This window comes from Microcaecilia unicolor, chromosome 4 (assembly GCF_901765095.1).
Source record: "Microcaecilia unicolor chromosome 4, aMicUni1.1, whole genome shotgun sequence".
Lineage (NCBI taxonomy): Eukaryota > Metazoa > Chordata > Amphibia > Gymnophiona > Siphonopidae > Microcaecilia > Microcaecilia unicolor.
In genome coordinates this window covers 22807873-22826896 of record NC_044034.1, presented here as the reverse complement: position 1 = coordinate 22826896, position 19024 = coordinate 22807873, and the positions used below count along the sequence as shown (strand labels likewise).

Genomic DNA, 19024 nt, shown 5'->3' with positions numbered 1-19024 from the left:
AATAAATCCAAGGCATTTGTTCGTGGGAGGGGCCAGGAGTCGTAGTGCACTGGTCCCCCTCACATGCCAGGACACCAACCGGGCACCCTAGGGGGCACTTTTACAAAAACAAAAAAAAAGGTAAACGAGCTCCCAGGTGCATAGCACCCTTCCCTTGTGTGTTGAGCCCCCCAAATCCCCCTCAAATCCCACTGCCCACAAGTCTACACCATTACTATAGCCCTAAGGGGTGAAGGGGGGCACCTACATGTGGGTACAGTGGGTTTGGGGGGGTTGGACGACTAAGCATTAAGCAGCACAATTGTAACAGGTAGGGGGGGGATGGGCCTGGGTCCACCTGCCTGAAGTCCACTGCACCCCCTAACAACTGCTCCAGGGACCTGCATACTGCTGCCAGGGAGGTGGGTATGACATTTGAGGGTGAAAGTAAAAAGTTGTGAAACATCATTTTTTGTGGTGGGAGGGGGTTAGTGACCACTGGGGGAGTCAGGGGAGGTCATCCCCGATTCCCTCTGGTGGTAATCTGGTCATTTAGGGCACTTTTTGGGGCCTTATTCATGAAAAAACAGGGTCCAGGAAAAGTGCCCTAAATTCTAGCTACAAACGCACACTTTTTGTCCATTATCGGCGAAAGGCGCCCATCTCTCCTCGGCCGATAACCACGCCCCAGTTCCACCTTCGCCACGCCTCCGACACACCCCCATCAACTTTGTACGCTTCCGCGATGGAGTGCAGTTGAAAACGTCCAAAATCGGCTTTCCATTATACCGATTTATTCGTTTTTGTGAGATAAACGTCTATCTCCCGATTTGGGTCGAAATCTAGGCGTTTTTCTCTTTCAATTATAAGGTGGATAGGGAAAAGGGATTATTGAAGAGAGGAAGACAAGATAAAGGTTACGAGCAGGTGACAAGTTAGGAATTAAAAGCAGCATCAAACAGGTAGGCTTTTAGTAGCAAGATTCCGGAATCCCAAAGAGTAACAAGATTCCAGAGTAGTAATATTCCATGCTACCAATCCAAAGGCAATTTAAGATAATAACAGGGCTCAGGGTGGCCTAATTGATTGTTTTCCTTTTCATAAAGCTTCCTTGTGAAAGTCCAAATGAGGCTCAGAGCAGGGTGACTATGTATTTAATTACATGGCTGCACACACTCAGCTTTCTGGTTTAAAAGCACTCTGCAGTAGTAATCCAGGGAGAGTGAACGAAATGAGGTGCACCTGAATCCCGCAGCAGCGATAAAACATTCTTTCCTAGCCTCACAGGTAAGTGATTGGCTTCAAATCACTAGTCAGCACTGCTCCTTAGCTCGTACTTATGTTTATGTTTAATTATGTTAAATTAAAACTTGATATGTAAATATCACTCTCTCATTCCTACTTTGGTCCGCTTCTAATTTTCTTTGGAATGGCCAGATTAAGAGACTGGGCAAAGGTAGAGTAAACTTTAGTGCAAAATATCTGTGGATATTATGTCTTCTGTCATTTTGAAATGACACATTTTTATCCCAGGCAAATAGCTCTGCACTAAATAATATGAGTATTGTGTTCAGTTCTGGTCGCCTCATCTCAAAAAAGATATAAAGGAATTGGAGAAGGTGCAGAGAAGGGCGACGAAAATGATAAAAGGGATGGGACGACTACCTTATGAGGAGAGGTTAAGAAGGCTAGGACTCTTTAGCCTGGAAAAAAGGCGGCTGAGGGATGATATGATTGAGGTCTACAAAATAATGAGTGGGGTAGAGGGGACAGATGTGAAGCGTTTGTTTACGCTTTATAACAGTAATAGAACCAGGGGACCCAAGATGAAATTAGAATGTGGTAGGTTTAAAACAAATTGGAGAAAGTTTTTCTTTACTCATTGCCGGAGAAGGTAGTGATGGCAGCTGGCCTTGCTGAGTTTAAAGGGGGTCTGGACAGATTCCTGAAGGAAAAGTCCATTGATCGTTATTAAATTTTGGGTTTTTTGCCAGGTTCTTGGGGCCTGAATTGGCCGCTGTCAGAGACGGAGTGCTGGGCTTGATGGACCTTTGGTCTTTTCCCAGCGTGGCAGTGCGTATGTACTTATGTAATATTAGCCAGGTTGAATGGAGGGGTCGGGTAAAAACATTTTATATAACTTTTTCTCTGTGATGTTATTTGTGAATTTTTGTCTTCCACATATGTTGCAGGAAATGAAAGAATTATGGAACAAAAGCACTATACAAAATTTGTTGTGTTCCTCATCTCACAGCCAATGCCCAAAACATTCTTAGCTCCATCACAACAAAATCAGAGATTAGCAAAATAAAAAATGTACCCATCCACCCAACTTCCAGGAGTTGGTTGGCTGATAAATTGTATATTCACTTAGATTAATTCATGCCAAAGTGCAGGGTAAGTTTGTCTTACTTAAGAAATGTGTTTATGATTGGATTTTACAGAACATTTAGCAACAGCGCTGCTTTCTTAAAGTTGTCTAATCCTTAAGTTGTCTTAAAGTGGAGGAGTAGCCTAGTGGTTAATGCAGTGGACTTTGATCCTGGGGAATCCGCTCGGAGGAAAAGGAAGGTGAGCAGTGGAGTTCCTCAGGGTGTCGGTGCTGGGGCCTATTCTGTTTAATATATTTGTGGGAGATATTGCTGAAGGGTTGGAAGGAAAGGTGTGCCTTTTTTGCGGATGACACGAAAATAGCCAATAGAGTGGATACCCTGGAGGGAGTAGAAACGATGAGAAGGGATCTCCCAACGTTAGAAGAATGGTCGAGGGTCTGGCAGTTAAGGTTTAATGCCAAGAAGTGTAGAGTGATGCACTTGGGGTGCGGAAACCCAAAAGAGAGATACCAGATAGGAGGGGAGAGATTAGTAAGCTCGACTCAGGAGAGAGACCGTGGGGTGTTGGTGTCGGAGGATCTAAAGGTGAAGAAACAATGCGACAAGGCGATGGCCATGGCCAGAAGGATGCTAGGCTGCGTAGAGAGGGGCATAACCAGCAGAAGAAAGGAGGTGTTAATGCCCCTCTGTAAGTCATTGGTGAGGCCCCATTTGGAGTATTGTGTTCAGTTTTGGAGGCTGTATCTTGCTAAAGATGTAAAAAGACTGGAAGCGGTGCAAAGAAAAGCTACGAAAATGGTATGGGATTTGAGTTGCAAACCGTACGAGGAGAGACTTGATGACCTGAACATGTATACCTTGGAGGAAAGGAGAAACAGGGGTGATATGATACAGACATTCAAATATTTGAAAGGTATTAATCCGCAAACGAACCTTTTACGGAGAGGGGAAGGCGGTAGAACTAGAGGACATGAATTGAGGTTGAAGGGGGGCAGACTCAGGACTAATGTCAGGAAGTATTTTTTCATGGAGAGGGTGGTGGATATGTGGAATGCCCTCCCACGGGAGGTGGTGGAGGTGAAAATGGTAATGGAATTCAAACATGCATGGGATAAACACAAAGGAATCCTGTTCAGAAGGAATAGATCCATGGAATCTCAGCGGAGACTGTGTAGAGACGCCGGTAATTGGGGAAACAAAATGGGAGCTGGGCATACTTCTACTGTCTACGCCCTGATCGTGACTGAATAGATAGGGATGGGCTGGAGTGTAAATTTTAAGGGGCTTCGATGTTAGCTTCAGAACTTAGTACAAGAACAGTACTGGACAGACTTCTACAGTCTGTGCCCTGAGAAAGGCAAGGACAAATCAAACTCTGATACACATATAAAGTATCACATACCATGTAAATGAGTTTATCTTGTTGGGCAGACTGGATGGACCGTACAGGTCTTTATCTGCCATCATTTACTATATGTTACTATATAAAAGTGGTGTGGTAGCCATGTTAGTCCACTTTTAAAGGTAATCAATAGAAATAAAACAAAATAAAACATGGAAAAGAAAATAAGATGATACCTTTTTTACTGGACATAATACATTTCTTGATTAGCTTTCGAAGGTTGTCCTTCTTCGTCAGATCGGAAATAAGCAAATGTTGGTAGATGACAGTATATATAAGTGAAACATTAAAGTATTCCAGTGGCAGTCTAACAGGATGGGGGTGGATAGGTGAGAGACAGGGAGATATGCATGGAGACAGGAGGGTGACAAACAAAGCAGTATATTTTTATGGTTTATAATGGGCTAGAAACCCCAGATCTTTGTTAAGTCCTGTCTGGTGGGTGTCAAAATATTTAATCATTCTGACTTCAAAGGTCTTACGTTCCTGTATTGTTTTAAAGTTACCTTTCAGGATTCTTACTATGAAATCACTGGTACAGTGTTCTGGTTTTGTAAAGTGGCGCCCCACAGGCGTGACATCCTGGCTGTCACTGGCATTTTTCATGTGATGTCTATGTAAATTAAATCTTGTCTTTAGCATCTGGCTTGTTTCTCCAATATAGTACCCTTCGTCACATTTTTTACACTGAATGATGTATACCACATTGGAAGATAAGCATGTGAAGGATTCCTTTATGTTGAATATTTTTCCTTTGTGAATGACCGTGGGGTCCTGTGAAATGTTTTGGCATAGTTTGCAGCTGGATATATTGCAAGGATGTGTGCCATTCTCTTCTTTTTGAGTCTGTGTTGGGAGTAGAGAGTTGCACGGGGACAGAAATCTGACCCATCCCTGCTGGAATCTTACCTGTCCCCACCCATCCCCACTGGAATCTTATCTATCCCCACAAAAATTTAACCCATCCCAACCCGTCCCCACCCATCCCTGCAAGAATTTAACCCATCCCTGTAAGAATTTAATGGTACATAAAAGAACATTCCGGTCAGCTCCCTCAGTCTCTCTCTGGATTTGAGCCACAGCACTGTAGGCAAGGAAGGAATTGAAGTTGAAACTTGGAACACTCTGGTATGCACATGTAAAATGTGTCTCTGATTTACTGGCACTGTGTGCTGATAGGTCACCACATGCACGTGCCAGAAGGTCAGGTGACATCCGATGCTCATGCCTGTGTCAGAGCTGAGGTCTGTGTATCAGCCTGGGAGCAAGGAGGATTAATTGTAACATAGTAAGTGACAGCAAATATTTTATTTATTTATTGTATTTGTATCCCACATTCCCCCACCTATTTGCAGGCTCAATATGGCTTACATAGATTTGTTGACATTGTCATAACAGGATATCAGATACAGTTAGTAGTGTGTAGCAATCAAGAAAGGGAAGAGGGAAGAAGGGAGGGAGTGAATTGGATAGCTGTATAAGGTAAGCTTTCATAGTTGAGAGGGTTGGTGAGGTGAGTTAATGAGGTTGTGGGTGCTCATTGTAGGCCTTGTTGAAGAGGAATGTTTTCAGCAATTTTTGAAAGATAGTTGTTTCGTTGATTGTTTTCAAGTCTGTGGGTAGTGCATTCCATAAAGACCTGAACCGTCCATCCAGTCTGCCCAATAGTCACACTCATTATCAATTCATGATTAAATCAACGAGTGTGATATTATATACTTGGATTATAGTCTTTCGTGTTTCTGGAGCGTAGACCATAGAAGTCTATCTGGCCCTACCCTTATGTTCTAACTGCTGGAGTTGCCATTGAAGCCCACCACTCTATTTGTCTTCTCATTTGTGGGACACAGACTGTAAAAATCTGTCCAGCACTGTCCTTATGTTCCAGCCACTGACGTTGCTGTCTAAGCCCTTTCCAGCCCATCCTAAACCAGATTGCCATGTATGAGACACAGATCATACAAGTCTGCCCAGTATCAGCCCTAGTTCATCAAAGCCAGAGTCGCCATCTAAGTGTCACTTGACACATCCACACACATGCAGCCATTTAAGGTTAGGTTTTATATAACTTCCATTTTCTAATTGGAGATCCTTTGTGTTCATCCCATGCCTTTTTGAATTCCATCATCATTTGTGTCTCTACCACCTCCTTAATGAAAGACTTTCCACATTTGTGCTGTCAAAGCAAGAAAGAAGAGGAAGAGGAGACAGCACTCAAAGAACTTTGAGTACTCGGTAGATGAGAGGCTGGTACAGGTGCAGCTTACATTTCCACGGGAACCCCACAGAACTGCTTCTGTCCCCGCGGGAAGCCCGCAGAACTGCTTCCGTCCCCATGGGAACCCTGCAGAACTGCTTCTGTCCCTGCGGGAATCCTGCAGGTTTTGCGGGTTTCCCGCAAACCACGTTCCCGTGCAGCTCTCTAGTTGGGAGCATACTTCTAATTAGCTTGTGTTTTAAGTTGGGTGGCTGTCAGAAGGCAAGCACTGGTGGGGATGGGAATATCTCTTTCAGTAATTCATCCTCCTGGAGTAGAGGCTGCAGATCTTTCATGATTTTTCTTAATTTCACATTTCACAGGACCCCACAGTCATTCACAAAGGAAAAATATTCAACATAAAGGAATCCTTTACATGTTCATCTTCCAATGTGGTATATACATCATTCAGTGTAAAAAATGTGACAAAGGGTGCTATATTGGAGAAACTTGCCAGATGCTAAAGACAAGATTTAATTTACATAGACATCACATGAAAAATGCCAGTGCCAGCCAGGATTCCACTCCTGTCCTGTGGGGCGCCACTTTACAAAACCAGAACACTGTACCAGTGATTTCATAGTAAGAATCCTGAAAGGTAACTTTAAAACAATACAGGAACATAAGACCTTTGAAGTCAGAATGATTAAATATTTTGACACCCACCAGACAGGACAACAAAGATCTGGGGTTTCTAGCCCATTATAAACCATAAAAATATACTGCTTTGTTTGTCACCCTCCTGTCTCCATGCATATCTCCCTGTCTCTCACCTATCCACCCCCATCCTGTTAAGACTGCCACTGAAATGCTTTGATGTTTCACTTATATATACTGTCATCTACCAACATTTGCTTATTTCCGATCTGACGAAGAAGGGCAACCTTCGAAAGCTAATCAAGAAATGTATTAAGTTGTGTCCAATAAAAAAGGTATCATCTTCTTTTCTTTTCCATGTTTTATTTTGTTTTATTTCTATTGATTACCTTTATATATAAAAGTGGAAATGAGGGAAATAAAGTTCTAAACGTGTCCGAAGAAAGCTAATTAATAGCTTGCATAACAAATGAAATTAGGGCACCAAGTAATCAGTTAGGTGCACCGTTTCTCCAGTTATACAAAACAAGGATCAGAAAGGATACACAATGTGGGAGAAAAGTTTAACATGCCAGATGTGCAGCATGGCTTCGCTAGTGGCAGGTCGTGTCAGACAAATCTGACTGTCTTCTTCGACTGGGTGACCAAACAGTTGGATGAGGGAGGGGCGCTTGATGTGGTACACTTGGATTTCAGCAAAGCCTTTGACACGGTTCCGCACGGGCGCCTGATAAATAAATTGAGTGCCCTCGGAGCGGGACCTAGTGTAACTGATTGGGTAAAAAATTGGTTGAATGGTAGGAGACAGAGGGTGGTGGTAAATGGAGCTTGCTCTGAGGAAAAGGAGGTAGTCAGTGGAGTACCGCAGGGATCGGTCCTAGGGCCGGCTCTTTTTAACGTCTTTGTGAGCGATATTGCGGAAGGGCTGTCTGGTAAGGTTTGTCTCTTTGCGGATGATACTAAACTCTGCAACAGGGTGGACACCCTGGAGGGTGTGAATGACATGAGGAAGGACCTAGTGAAGCTAGAGGAATGGACCGATATTTGGCAACTAAGGTTTAATCCCAAAAAATGCAGGGTCATGCACTTGGGTCGCGAAAATCTGAGGGAATGGTACAGTATAGGGGGTGTAGTGCTTCAGGGTACGAAGGAAGAGCGGGACTTGGGGGTGATTGTGTCTGATGACCTTAAAGCTTCCAAACAGGTAGAAAAAGCGACGGCCAAAGCCAGAAGGATGCTTGGGTGCATAAAGAGAGGCATGAGCAGCAGGAAAAAGGAGGTGATAGTGCCGTTGTATAAGTCTCTGGTGAGGCCTCATTTGGAGTACTGCGTGCAGTTCTGGAGACCACATCTATGGAAAGATATAAACAGGATGGAGTTGGTCCAGAGGGCGGCTACGAAATTAGTAAGAGGTCTTGATTGCAAAAATTATAGGGACAGGCTTATGAACCTCAACATGTATAAGCTGGAAGAGAGGAGGGAGAGAGGAGACATGACAGAAATGTTTAAATATCTCAAGGGCATTTATGTACAGGAAGAGAGCCTTTTTCAAATGAAGGAGAGCTCTGGAATGAGGGGGATTATGACAAAGTTAAGAGGGAATAGGCTTAGGAGTAACCTAAGGAAGTATTATTTCACAGAAAGGGTGGTGGAGGCGTGGAATGGCCTCCCGGTGGACGTGGTGGAGTCGAGGACTGTTCCAGAATTTAAAAGGGCATGGGATAAACATGTGGGATCGCTTAGGAACAGGAAGAATTAGTGGTTACAGAGGATGGGCAGACTGGATGTGTCATAGTAACATAGTAGATGACGGCAGAAAAAGACCTGCATGGTCCATCTAGTCTGCCCAAGATAAACTCATATGTGTATACCTTACCTTGAATTTGTACCTGTCTTTTTCAGGGCACAGACCGTGTAAGTCTGCCCTCCCCTATCCTAGCCTCCCAACCACCAACCCCTCTTCCCCCCCCTCTTCCCCCCACCTGCTGTCATGTTTCTAAGTTTACTTGCAGCATCTAAATTATATATACAGTAGTACCTCGGTTTTTGTTGACGTCTGTTTTCATCGTTTTCGGATTTCATTGATTTTTTTCGACGAGAAATTTGTCTCGGGTTTTCGTTGGTTGCCTCGGATTTCGTCGAAAAAGAAGGACGTCCATCTCCCAGTTTGTATCGGAAGTCCTTCTCCCGATTTTGGGCGTCCTCGTTAATTGCCTCGGTTTTCATCGGTTTCGGATTTCGCCGATTGTTTTCGGACAGATTATTGACAAAAAACGAGGTTTCACTGTATATAGTATTTAGAAGCATCCCTCTTGTTGCTGAAACAGTAAAGAAAACAAAAATTTCTGCAGTTAATACAAAACAATAAATTGAGAAAGTTTGCACTCAGATAATGGTCCCAAATAAGAAAGCTATCAATGTATTGCTTATACAAATTAGGGCAAACTAGGCAGTTGCCTAGAAAGGCTCTGGAACGGCACAAAACATTTTCATTCAAGGTACATAAAAGAGATTAACAACTTCAGAATCTAAACATTCACTCTTCCTGGAGTACAGAACACACACATACTGTATATATATGTAGCAATACTTATGTACTTACAGTATGTAATCTTACGTTTTGTCTGCTAAGGAAGCACACAATGGTTGAAACTGACTGTGGCCCTTCTGCAGGGTCACCGAATAGCCCTGAAATATCTTGATTGGCTTGCCAGCATATTGTAGGGTGTCCCATTTCTATCGGTAGCCCCAGACAAAATCTCCTCCTTATGCGCAACACATAATTAAACACTGGAATTTGTTGCCGGAGAACATGGTGAAGGCGGTTAGCTTGGCAGAGTTTAAAAAGGGGTTAGTTTCCTAAAGGACAAGTCCATAAACCACTACTAAATGGACTTGAGAAAAATCCGCAATTCCAGGAATAACATGTATAGAATGTTTGCACGTTTGGGAAGCTCGCCAGGCGCCCTTGGCCTGGATTGGCCGCTGTCGTGGACAGGATGCTGGGCTCGATGGACCCTTGGTCTTTTCCCAGTGTGGCATTAGTTATGTACTTATGAGGCCTCCATTTCCCTTCCTTCACATGCCCGACTTTGATGTGTTCTTTCAAGACACAGTGGACCCACGCTGTTTGATAGTGCGAACGCTGACGATAGCCAGCGCTTCATTTCTGTAATTAATGTTCTCCCTGCTCTTGTTTCAGGCAGTCCAACGATCCGGAGGTTGTTTCGGCGGGCTCTGTTTTATAGCCATCAAGTTTTTCAGATTGTTCCCACAGTTTTTTTACAGGCTGGCGAGTGCTCCGTCTGTTTTCAGGGCTGCATCCTGCAATGTGCACAACCGCTGTTCTAACTCCCCTGTTCTGTGTGTGAGATCTACTACCAACGTCTCCATACTGGATAGCTGGTCGGAGAGCTGAGTACGTTTAGGCTCCATTGCCTGACCCACTGCGGTAGTAATCTGGTGCAACTGTTGTTGACATACTGGGAAAGACCAAAGGTCCATCGAGCCCAGCATCCTGTTTCCAACAGTGGCCAATCCAGATCACAAATACCTGGCAAGATTCCAAAAAAGTACAAAACATTTTACACTGCTTATCCCAGAAATAGTGGATTTTCCCCAAGTCCATTTAATAACGGTCTATGGACTTTTCCTTTAGGAAGCCGTCCAAACCTTTTTTAAATTCCGCTAAGCTAACCGCCTTTACCACATTCTCTGGCAACGAATTCCAGAGTTTAACCAAATGTTGAGTGAAGAAAAGTTTTCTCTGATTCGTTTTAAATTTACTACATTGTAGCTTCATCGCATGCCCCCTAGTCCTAGTATTTTTGGAAAGCGTGAACAGACGCTTCACATCTACCCGTTCAACTCCACTCATTATTTTATAGTAAGCTCGCTGCCTTTTTCCAGTCATTTCTCCTCCTAAAAGTCACACAGATTTGTTCATGAGGTTTTGGGGCACAATTGAATAACTGTGCGTCCCACTGCACAAGGAAATTTCAGAGTTAATACTGCAAAAGAGAGAAAGATGAATGTCTCTATCCTCTCTCTGCATCACGTGATTTCGAATATTTGAATACTTTTACTGCTGGAAGTTGTTTGTTGCCTATGATCAACTTATTCTTGCTGTACACCGCCTTGGGTGAATTTTTTTTTTTTTCAGAAAGGTGGTTTATAAATTCTAAGAAATAAAAATAAAATTCATGCACATTACAGTGCATAAATGTTTAGAATAATGACATATACGTGTGTAAATTCAAACATCCTGCCTAAGCATTATTTTGCACATACCTGCCTAACTTACATAGCACATATTTGCAAACGGGGTTACCACATTCCTCTCTAGAGAAATTACAGCTATTAGGCTACTTTGCTGTGCGCATTGAACAGATCGTATTACACCTCTATTGAAACAATACCATTGGTTACCTGTAGAACAAAGGGTTAAATACAAAATAGCAATTTTGACCTTCAAAGTTCACTGCTTTGGCTACCCAGAGTACTTAAGTCAATCTTACAATTCCCTATACTCCCACTTGAATCTTAAGATCCTTGAATGACCGTCTCGTCCTTCCAGGACCAAGACTTGCGCACTGCGAGTTGACTAAACGTTGTGCTTTTTTTTTTCTTTCGGGCACCTTACATCTGGAATGGTTTACCATTACATGTCTGCAGTATTCTCAAACTTAAGAACTTTAAATCAGAGTTGAAAACTTGGCAGTTCAGAATGATAGAGCTGGCAAGAAGTTTGCTTTGTTCTTTTATGTCCCTTTTTTGTTGTTGTTATCTTTTGTTTTAATGTATCTGTCCCTTTTCTCTTGAAAAATGGAGCTATTTTCCTTTCTTTTTATAGCCTGTACACTGCTTAGATCTGTTTGTCAGTTAGAGAGGTTTAGCAAATTTTTAAGTAGAGGAGTGTGGTAGCCGTGTTAGTCCACTCTTAAGGTTATCAATAGAAATCAAACAAAATAAAACATGGAAAAGAAAATAAGATGATACCTTTTTTATTGGACATAACTTATATCATTGTGGTAAATGTCATTCAGTGTAAAAAATGTAACGAAGGATGCTATATTGGAGAAACAGGCCACATGCTTAAGACAAGATTCAATTTACATAGACATCACATGAACAATACAGCCAGTAGGGCCCCCACCCCGGTGGGACAGCACTTCACAGAACCAGGACACTGTACCAGTGATTTCACAGTGAGAATCCTGAAAGCTAACTTTAAAACCATACAAGAACGTAAGACCTTTGAAGTCAGAATGATTGAATATTTTAACACCCAACAGAAAGGACTTAACAAGGATCTGGGGTTCCTAGCCCATTATAAACCATAAAGCTGTATGTCTCTGTTGATCACCCCACCCCTCACCTATCCACACCCATCCTGTTAGAATATCAATGATATGCTTTGATGTCCCCATGCATACCTCCGACCCACCCCCATCCGACCCACCCCTCACCTATCCACACCCATCCTGTTAGAATATCAATGATATGCTTTGATGTCCCCATGCATACCTCCGACCCACCCCCATCCTCCCACCCTGTCAGACCGTCATAGTAATGCTTGAATGTTTTCACTTATATACACTGTCAGCTAGCACATTTGCTTATTTCCGATCTGACGAAGAAGGGCAACCTTCGAAAGCAAATTTTTAATAAACTATGGGGAGCAGCATGGTTGCATCATAGATGGGGGCTTCCACTTACATGTGCTGTATTTAAATGCCCGCATTTACCCTGGCTCTATGACTGGCATAAGTGCGGGCACCTTCATGTTAGGCGTGTCGATACTGGGTTACACTAGCATTCTATAATGGGTCCCAGGCACCTTGGTTCTGTTTTAGAATAGGCCCAACCACACAGCCTCGCACTGCCTAAATAGAGGTTCCCAGTTATAGAATTGCCTCCTAAATGACTTTATAAAATTACTCCCCACGATGTTCAGTACGTTGTCTGTTATTTTCTTTATGTAAAATTAATAGTATTTTTTTTCCTACTCTTTTAAAGAGAATGGCGAACTTCCCGACAACAACCCCATGGGCCGGACTGATACCGAACATAACAAACTCCAGTGATGGTGGGAGACTGTACAAGTGCATGTTTAATGAAGATTTCAAGTACATTCTTCTTCCTGTGTCCTACGGCATTGTGTTTTGTGTTGGACTGACCCTCAATGTCCTATCTCTCTATCTGTTTATCTTCAAGATTAAACCGTGGAAAGCCTCCACCACATACATGTTCAATTTGGCACTATCAGATACTTTGTACGTTGTGTCCCTTCCATTGTTGATACATTACTACTCCAAGGAAAACCACTGGCCCTTCGGCGTGGCCTTGTGCAAAATGGTTCGTTTCCTGTTCTACACCAACCTCTACTGCAGTATATTCTTCCTCCTGAGTATCAGTATTCACCGCTTCCTGGGTGTCTACTACCCCATTCAGTTGCTGCGCTGGGGACATGTCCGCTGTGCAAGGATTGTATCTGTCATTGTCTGGATCACCGTAATCGGGTTTCAGTCCCCACTGCTCTACTTTACCAGGACCAGCATGAATGGTGATTGCATCATCTGCCATGACACCACCAGCCCGGAACTGTTTGTCCAATTTGTCGACTACAGTTCGGTCTGCCTGGCTTTGCTGTTTTGTGTCCCCTTCACGGTCATCATCATTTGCTACAGTTTAATGGCTCGGACTCTGATGCGGCCAAGTTCAGCAACCTCAACGCCTTCCAAATCCAAACAAAAGTCCATTAAAATGATTATCATTGTTGTTGTTGTTTTCATTATCTGCTTCTTACCTTTCCATGTCAACCGCACTCTGTATTATTACTTTCGGAAACATGACTTTAACTGTGACACTCTAAATGCCATGAACATTGCCTATAAAGTAACTCGGCCCTTGGCCAGTGCTAACTGTTGCCTGGACCCTATTTTGTACTTTTTGGTGGGGCAAGCCTTTCGGAGGAGGCTCCCAGCTAGGAAAAAGGACAAACACATTAGAAATTGTTTTGCTCCACCTGTAAAGATGGGAGCTGGGCAAGAGAACAAGAGACAATCAGTCATAACTATCATGTGAGAGGAAAGACCCCTTCCAGTTGCTCATCTCCAGCTTTCGGTTGCACAGTGTGTTGACTCTCAGCATGCAAAGAGAAAAGGATTTTGGTTCTCGAGCCTGTGGATAACCCTATGTCTCTGTGGTCACTGTATTGTTGACTAGGGTAGCTGCCCTTGGACTTTTGCTTCAAGTCCACTATTATGTACTAATTATCTAGCTCCTATATTCTGATCCTCATCCCTTTTTGTCTGAGATGGTTAATGGTACAAGTTTACTGAAGTTCAGTCATGATACTTAAATGCACATTGTGACACCATATTGAAGTGCAAGTACACTGCTGTTCTACATGTCTACCATTCTGTATTTCTGTGGCTAACACTCTCTTCCTCCCTGTCTCATCAGCTTGTAACCTTGGGGTCATCTTCGACTCCTCCCTCTCATTCTCTGCACATATTCAGCAGACTGCTAAAACCTGTCATTTCTTTCTCTATAATATCACCAAAATTCGCCCTTTCCTTCCTGAGCACACTACCAGAACCCTCATCCACACTCTTATCCAGTGTGTTTTTCTAGCAAAAAAGGTGCCGGTACTCAAATGCCTGGCCACCCTTCAAGGGTGGGTTAATCACTGAGGAACCCACCCCACAATACCTATGCCCCCTGCAACCAGTCACAGAATCTATGACAAGGCAGAATTGGTGTGTAGAGTCTGAGCTCTTTCATTAAAATTTGGGGACCATGGGTCAATTTTAGCAGACAATGGAAAAGGTTCCGGTACTCAGTACCCCCTCAAAAAAAGCCCTGCTCTTATCACCTCTCGCTTAGACTATTGCAACTTGCTTCTCACAGGTCTCCCACTTAGCCATCTCTCTCCTCTTCAATCTGTTCAAAATTCGGCTGCATGGCTAATATTCCGCTAGTGTCGTTATGCTCATATTAGCTCTCTCCTCAAGTCACTTCACTGGCTTCCTATCCGTTTCCGCATACAGTTCAAACTCCTCTTATTGACCTATAAGTGCATTCACTCTGTAGCTCCTCAGTACCTCTCCACTCTCATCTCTCCCTACATTCCTCCCTGGGAACTCCGTTCACTGGGTAAATCTCTCTTATCTGCACCCTTCTCCTCCACTGCTAACTCCAGACTCCGTTCCTTTTATCTTGCTGCACCATATGCCTGGAATAGACTTCCTGAGCCGGTACGTCAAGCTCTATCTCTGGCCGTCTTCAAATCTAAGCTAAAAGCCCACCTTTTTGATGCTGCTTTTAACTCCTAGCCCTGATTCACTTGTTCAGAACCCTTATTTTATCATCCTCACTTTAATATTCCCTTATCTCTTGTTTGTCCTGTTTGTCTGTCCTAATTAGATTGTAAGCTCTGTCGAGCAGGGACTGTCTCTTCATGTTCAAGTGTACAGCGCTGCATACGTCTAGTAGTACTTTAGAAATGATAAGTAGTAGTAGTAACACATATAAGCACAGAGAAAAGGTAAATGCACAAGTTCACTTTGCAAACTGGGTTGATCAACATGGCCATATGAGGTTACCTGGTTCAATATGTGGTGCAAAGATACACATGTAAATAACAAACCCTGTATGCTATTGGCTCCTTTTACTAAGCTGCGATAAGTCCAATGCGAGCTCACTGGTCACTAAACAGCAGTGCCGTAGCAAGGGCGGCTGCCACCCGGGGCGGTTCACCACTGTGCACACCCCCCTTGGGTGCAGCATGACCCCCCCCCCCTCAGCGCATCAACACCCCCCCTCAGCACACATTCTTACCTAGTGGCATAGGAAGGGGGGGGGGGGCGGGAGGGCCGGTGTGCCCCGAGTGCACGCCGCTGGGAGCTGCGTCAGAAGTAACCTGTTCCGAGGCAGAGGGAGCAGGGAACCAGCGGAGCAGACACCCCCCCAGCGGCATGCACAGAAACAGAAGCCTGCGCAGCCTTCTACATGGAATGTTGCTAGTGGAATAGCAACATTCCATGTAGAATCTCCAATAGTAGCAACATTCCATGTAGAATCTCCAATAGTATCTATTTTATTTTTGTTACATTTGTACCCCGCACTTTCCCACTCATGACAGGCTCAATGCGGCTTACATGGGGCAATGGAGGGTTAAGGAGCTGCCTGTGCCTGAAGTGGGAATCAAACTCAGTTCCCGAGGACCAAAGTCCATCACCCTAACCACTAATAATCATTTCAATAGTGCTACTGGATGTCTGCAATGCTGTATGCTTTATATGCTGGTACTTTCTCTGCCCCTAGAGGGCTCACAATCTAAGTTTCTGAGCCTGGGTCAATGGAGGGTTGGGTGGTTTGCTTGGGGTCACAGGGAGCTGTAATGGGAATTGAACCCAGGTCAGTAGGCTCAAAGCCTGCTGCACTGATCATTGGGCTACTCCTCCACTCCACACTGTTTCCCCGGGGATATCACATCCTAAGCCTCACCCTGTAAGAAAGAGGTAGAGAATTCTTCAGACACCAGCTCTTAAAATTACAAAGGAGAAAACGTTCTCCAAGGCAAAACGTTATGTCTGATAATAGATATAAATGTGTCAGCAGCAACTCACAATGCCCAGTTCTGCCTAGCACATCTGTCTGCTTCCTTCTGCTTTCTTGTTATTTTAAGAATTAAAATTTTTTTTTACCATCAGGGCAGATGAGATTCTATGAACCCATAAATCTCACCACACAAAACCAAGGGGAAGCAAAGCCACAGGAAGAGCAATTGTGATATATTAACCTCAGAAAAACACTCTCCTACTCCAGACTGCACTCAGATGCCTTCCTCCCTAAGAGATGCCGTAGGAAAAACAAACAAACATTACACTGAGCCTCATATTCCAAATCACACTTTTTAATGAGCAGTATTGCAAAATGTGTGTGCTATTTTTCTACACATGCAAATGAGGCAGGGAGGGTTTTTTTTTCTTCTTATTGCATAATTCCACCTGCAAAAGCAATTTGACACATTGTTATGCAGTAACAGTTAACGAGTTGCTTTGCATGATTTTTGCATCTCAGCAGTTCATTACCTCTTCATTTAAATAAGTTTTTTACTCAGGAAACCCTGTGTAAAGTGTTTCTACTTTCAAAAGAGATGTACTTCACAAACACTGTTTCCCATGCTAAAGCGCGGGGTACAAATGTAACAAACAAAACAAAAACATGAGAACTAGTGGAGGTCTTTTACTAAAGCTTAGCTCCACTTATCTGCAGCAGGGCTCGTTTTATTCCTATGTGTCCTGCTGCTGATAGCTCAAGCCAAGGGCTTTAGTAAAAGCTGTGTCCCAAGTAACTCATGGTGTTTTCTGCATTAGCCTCTAAAGCTGTTTGCCGGGGAAATTTCTCTCAGAAACATCAACCTCAGTGACTGCTATAGTTTCAGCTCATTATAACTGAAACGCTAAAAGATCATCCCGAACACACCTAAACCTCCACTTCCCCACTTGCAAAGGCATGAAATACAAGACGCTGCACGCGTCAACCTTTTCCCACAAGAGCACGCAGGCTTGGAATACACTACCGCGCAACCTGAGAACGATTGACGATCAAGCTTCCTTACGTAAACTACTAAAGACTCACCTGTTTGAACAAACTTACGGAAAGAGCCAACTCACATAGAGTCCATACTCACTATTCATCAATGCAATATACATCCACTTTGATCCCTCATCCCGCACCCCAGTCTATCATACACTTATCCACGGAACTATGGACACCATATGTCTTTGTCTAACACTACCCTTTAGCTTCCCATTGTCCCCTTCCAATTATTTCTATGTTGATGTCCCATTGTCATATTCCTAATTTGATATTTGAATGTCTCGTATATCTTTGCACAATGTAATCCATAACCAAATTGTAACAAATGTATTCCTATTATTCATATCCTATTTGTAAGCCACACTGAGCCCGCAAAAAGGTGGGAAAATGTGGGATACAAATGCAATAAATAAATAAAGACAAACAAGTTGGATTTTAAAATATGTGGCTGGGGAAGATTTTTTTCTTCTTCTAAACAGAGCACTCTACAATCAGTGTTACAAATATAAATAAAACTTACATTCTGCAAATTACAAATCAGATCTAATGCGGATAACAAAAGGCATCAATCAATCATCCTCTCAGTTTTTTTCTGAAAGAACCTCATTTATTTGTATTTAGCTCACAGAGAGCTAAGTACAGGTACAGCAGCTATTTCCCTATCCCCATAAGGCTTCCAATCTAATTTGGTACCTGAGGCCCTCATGATCAAAAGCCCCGCGCTGTTCCAAACAGTGCCCTAAAAATAGCGCCTGGACAGCGCAGGGCTTTTCTGCATCGATGATCAAAGATAATGCATGCAAATCTAAGCAGCGCTATTATCTTTATCATGTTGAAGTGCGGGAGAATTGCGCCCGAGCTTGTCAAAAGCCCAAACCTGTCAAACAGCCTGGCCCAAGGCCCGAACAACGAGGCCCCCCCAAACCCCCAGAAAACGTTGTGGCCGCCAGCCAAACCCTCTCCCACCCTCCCACCCAGCGATGGGGGGTGGGGGCTGGAGGATCGGTGGGTCTCCAGCCCCCGAAACCCCCAGTAATTGTTGCTCCATCGACGGGGGGTTTTAAATTCCCTGGTGGTCCGTGGTGTGGTGACACCCCCCTGGCCCCGTCCCGGCCCCCTCCTGGCCCCCCCTACCTTTCTGTTGGAGGAGGGACCTTACATGGTTTGTAGCCCCGCCCAGTGCATCCCAGGATGCAGTGGGCGGTGCTGGGCGCCGCCATTTTGGCCTTCGACTGACAGGAAGAGGAGGGAGGCAGGCAGGCTGCGTCCCTCCTCCAACACAAGGTAGGGGGGCTGGGAGGGGGCCGGGATGGGGCCAGGGGGTGTCACGACACCACAGACCACCAGGGAATTTAAGGAGAATGCTGGGGGGAGGATTTGGAGTGGGCTGGAGGTCCACCGGACCTCTAGCCCCCCCCCCCCCCCGATGGAGCAACGATTTCTGGGGGTTTCGGGGGCTGGAGACCCACCGGACCTCCAGCCCCCGTTCGCGTTTGCCTTGGGGTGGGAAGGGGGGCCTGCCAGCATGCAACTGCATGCTAGACAGGGCTCACCATTCCTCCCCAATGATCCGCAAAATCTAACGCCAGCTCGGAGCTGGCGTTGATTTTGCTGCGGCCAGTGACCCAATCTTTGGCGCGCTGGTCGCTGATCATTGGGGATGAATGCGTTAAGTGCCAATTAGCATGCATTTGCAAGCTAATTGCGCTAGAAGCCCTGTTTAGCATGCATTTGCATGCTACTTGCGCTGAGAGCCCTCGAGTGCGCTGTTTCAGGCGCTCGAGGGCTCTGATCATGGGTCGGCTGCAAACTCTGGCGCTAGTATGGCGTTAACAGCCTCTAGCG

General features: G+C 44.3%; 1 protein-coding gene across 1 annotated transcript; it reads left to right on the top strand.

Moving 5' to 3' along the window:
* The first annotated feature begins 1213 nt into the window (after positions 1-1213).
* LOC115468378 (P2Y purinoceptor 2-like) lies at positions 1214-14089 on the top strand. Its single transcript, XM_030200030.1, has 2 exons — positions 1214-1266; positions 12587-14089. Exon 2 carries the CDS (start codon positions 12590-12592, stop codon positions 13652-13654), a length of 1065 nt encoding a protein of 354 aa, XP_030055890.1. The 5' UTR covers positions 1214-1266; positions 12587-12589; the 3' UTR covers positions 13655-14089.
* The last annotated feature ends 4935 nt before the right edge of the window (positions 14090-19024 follow it).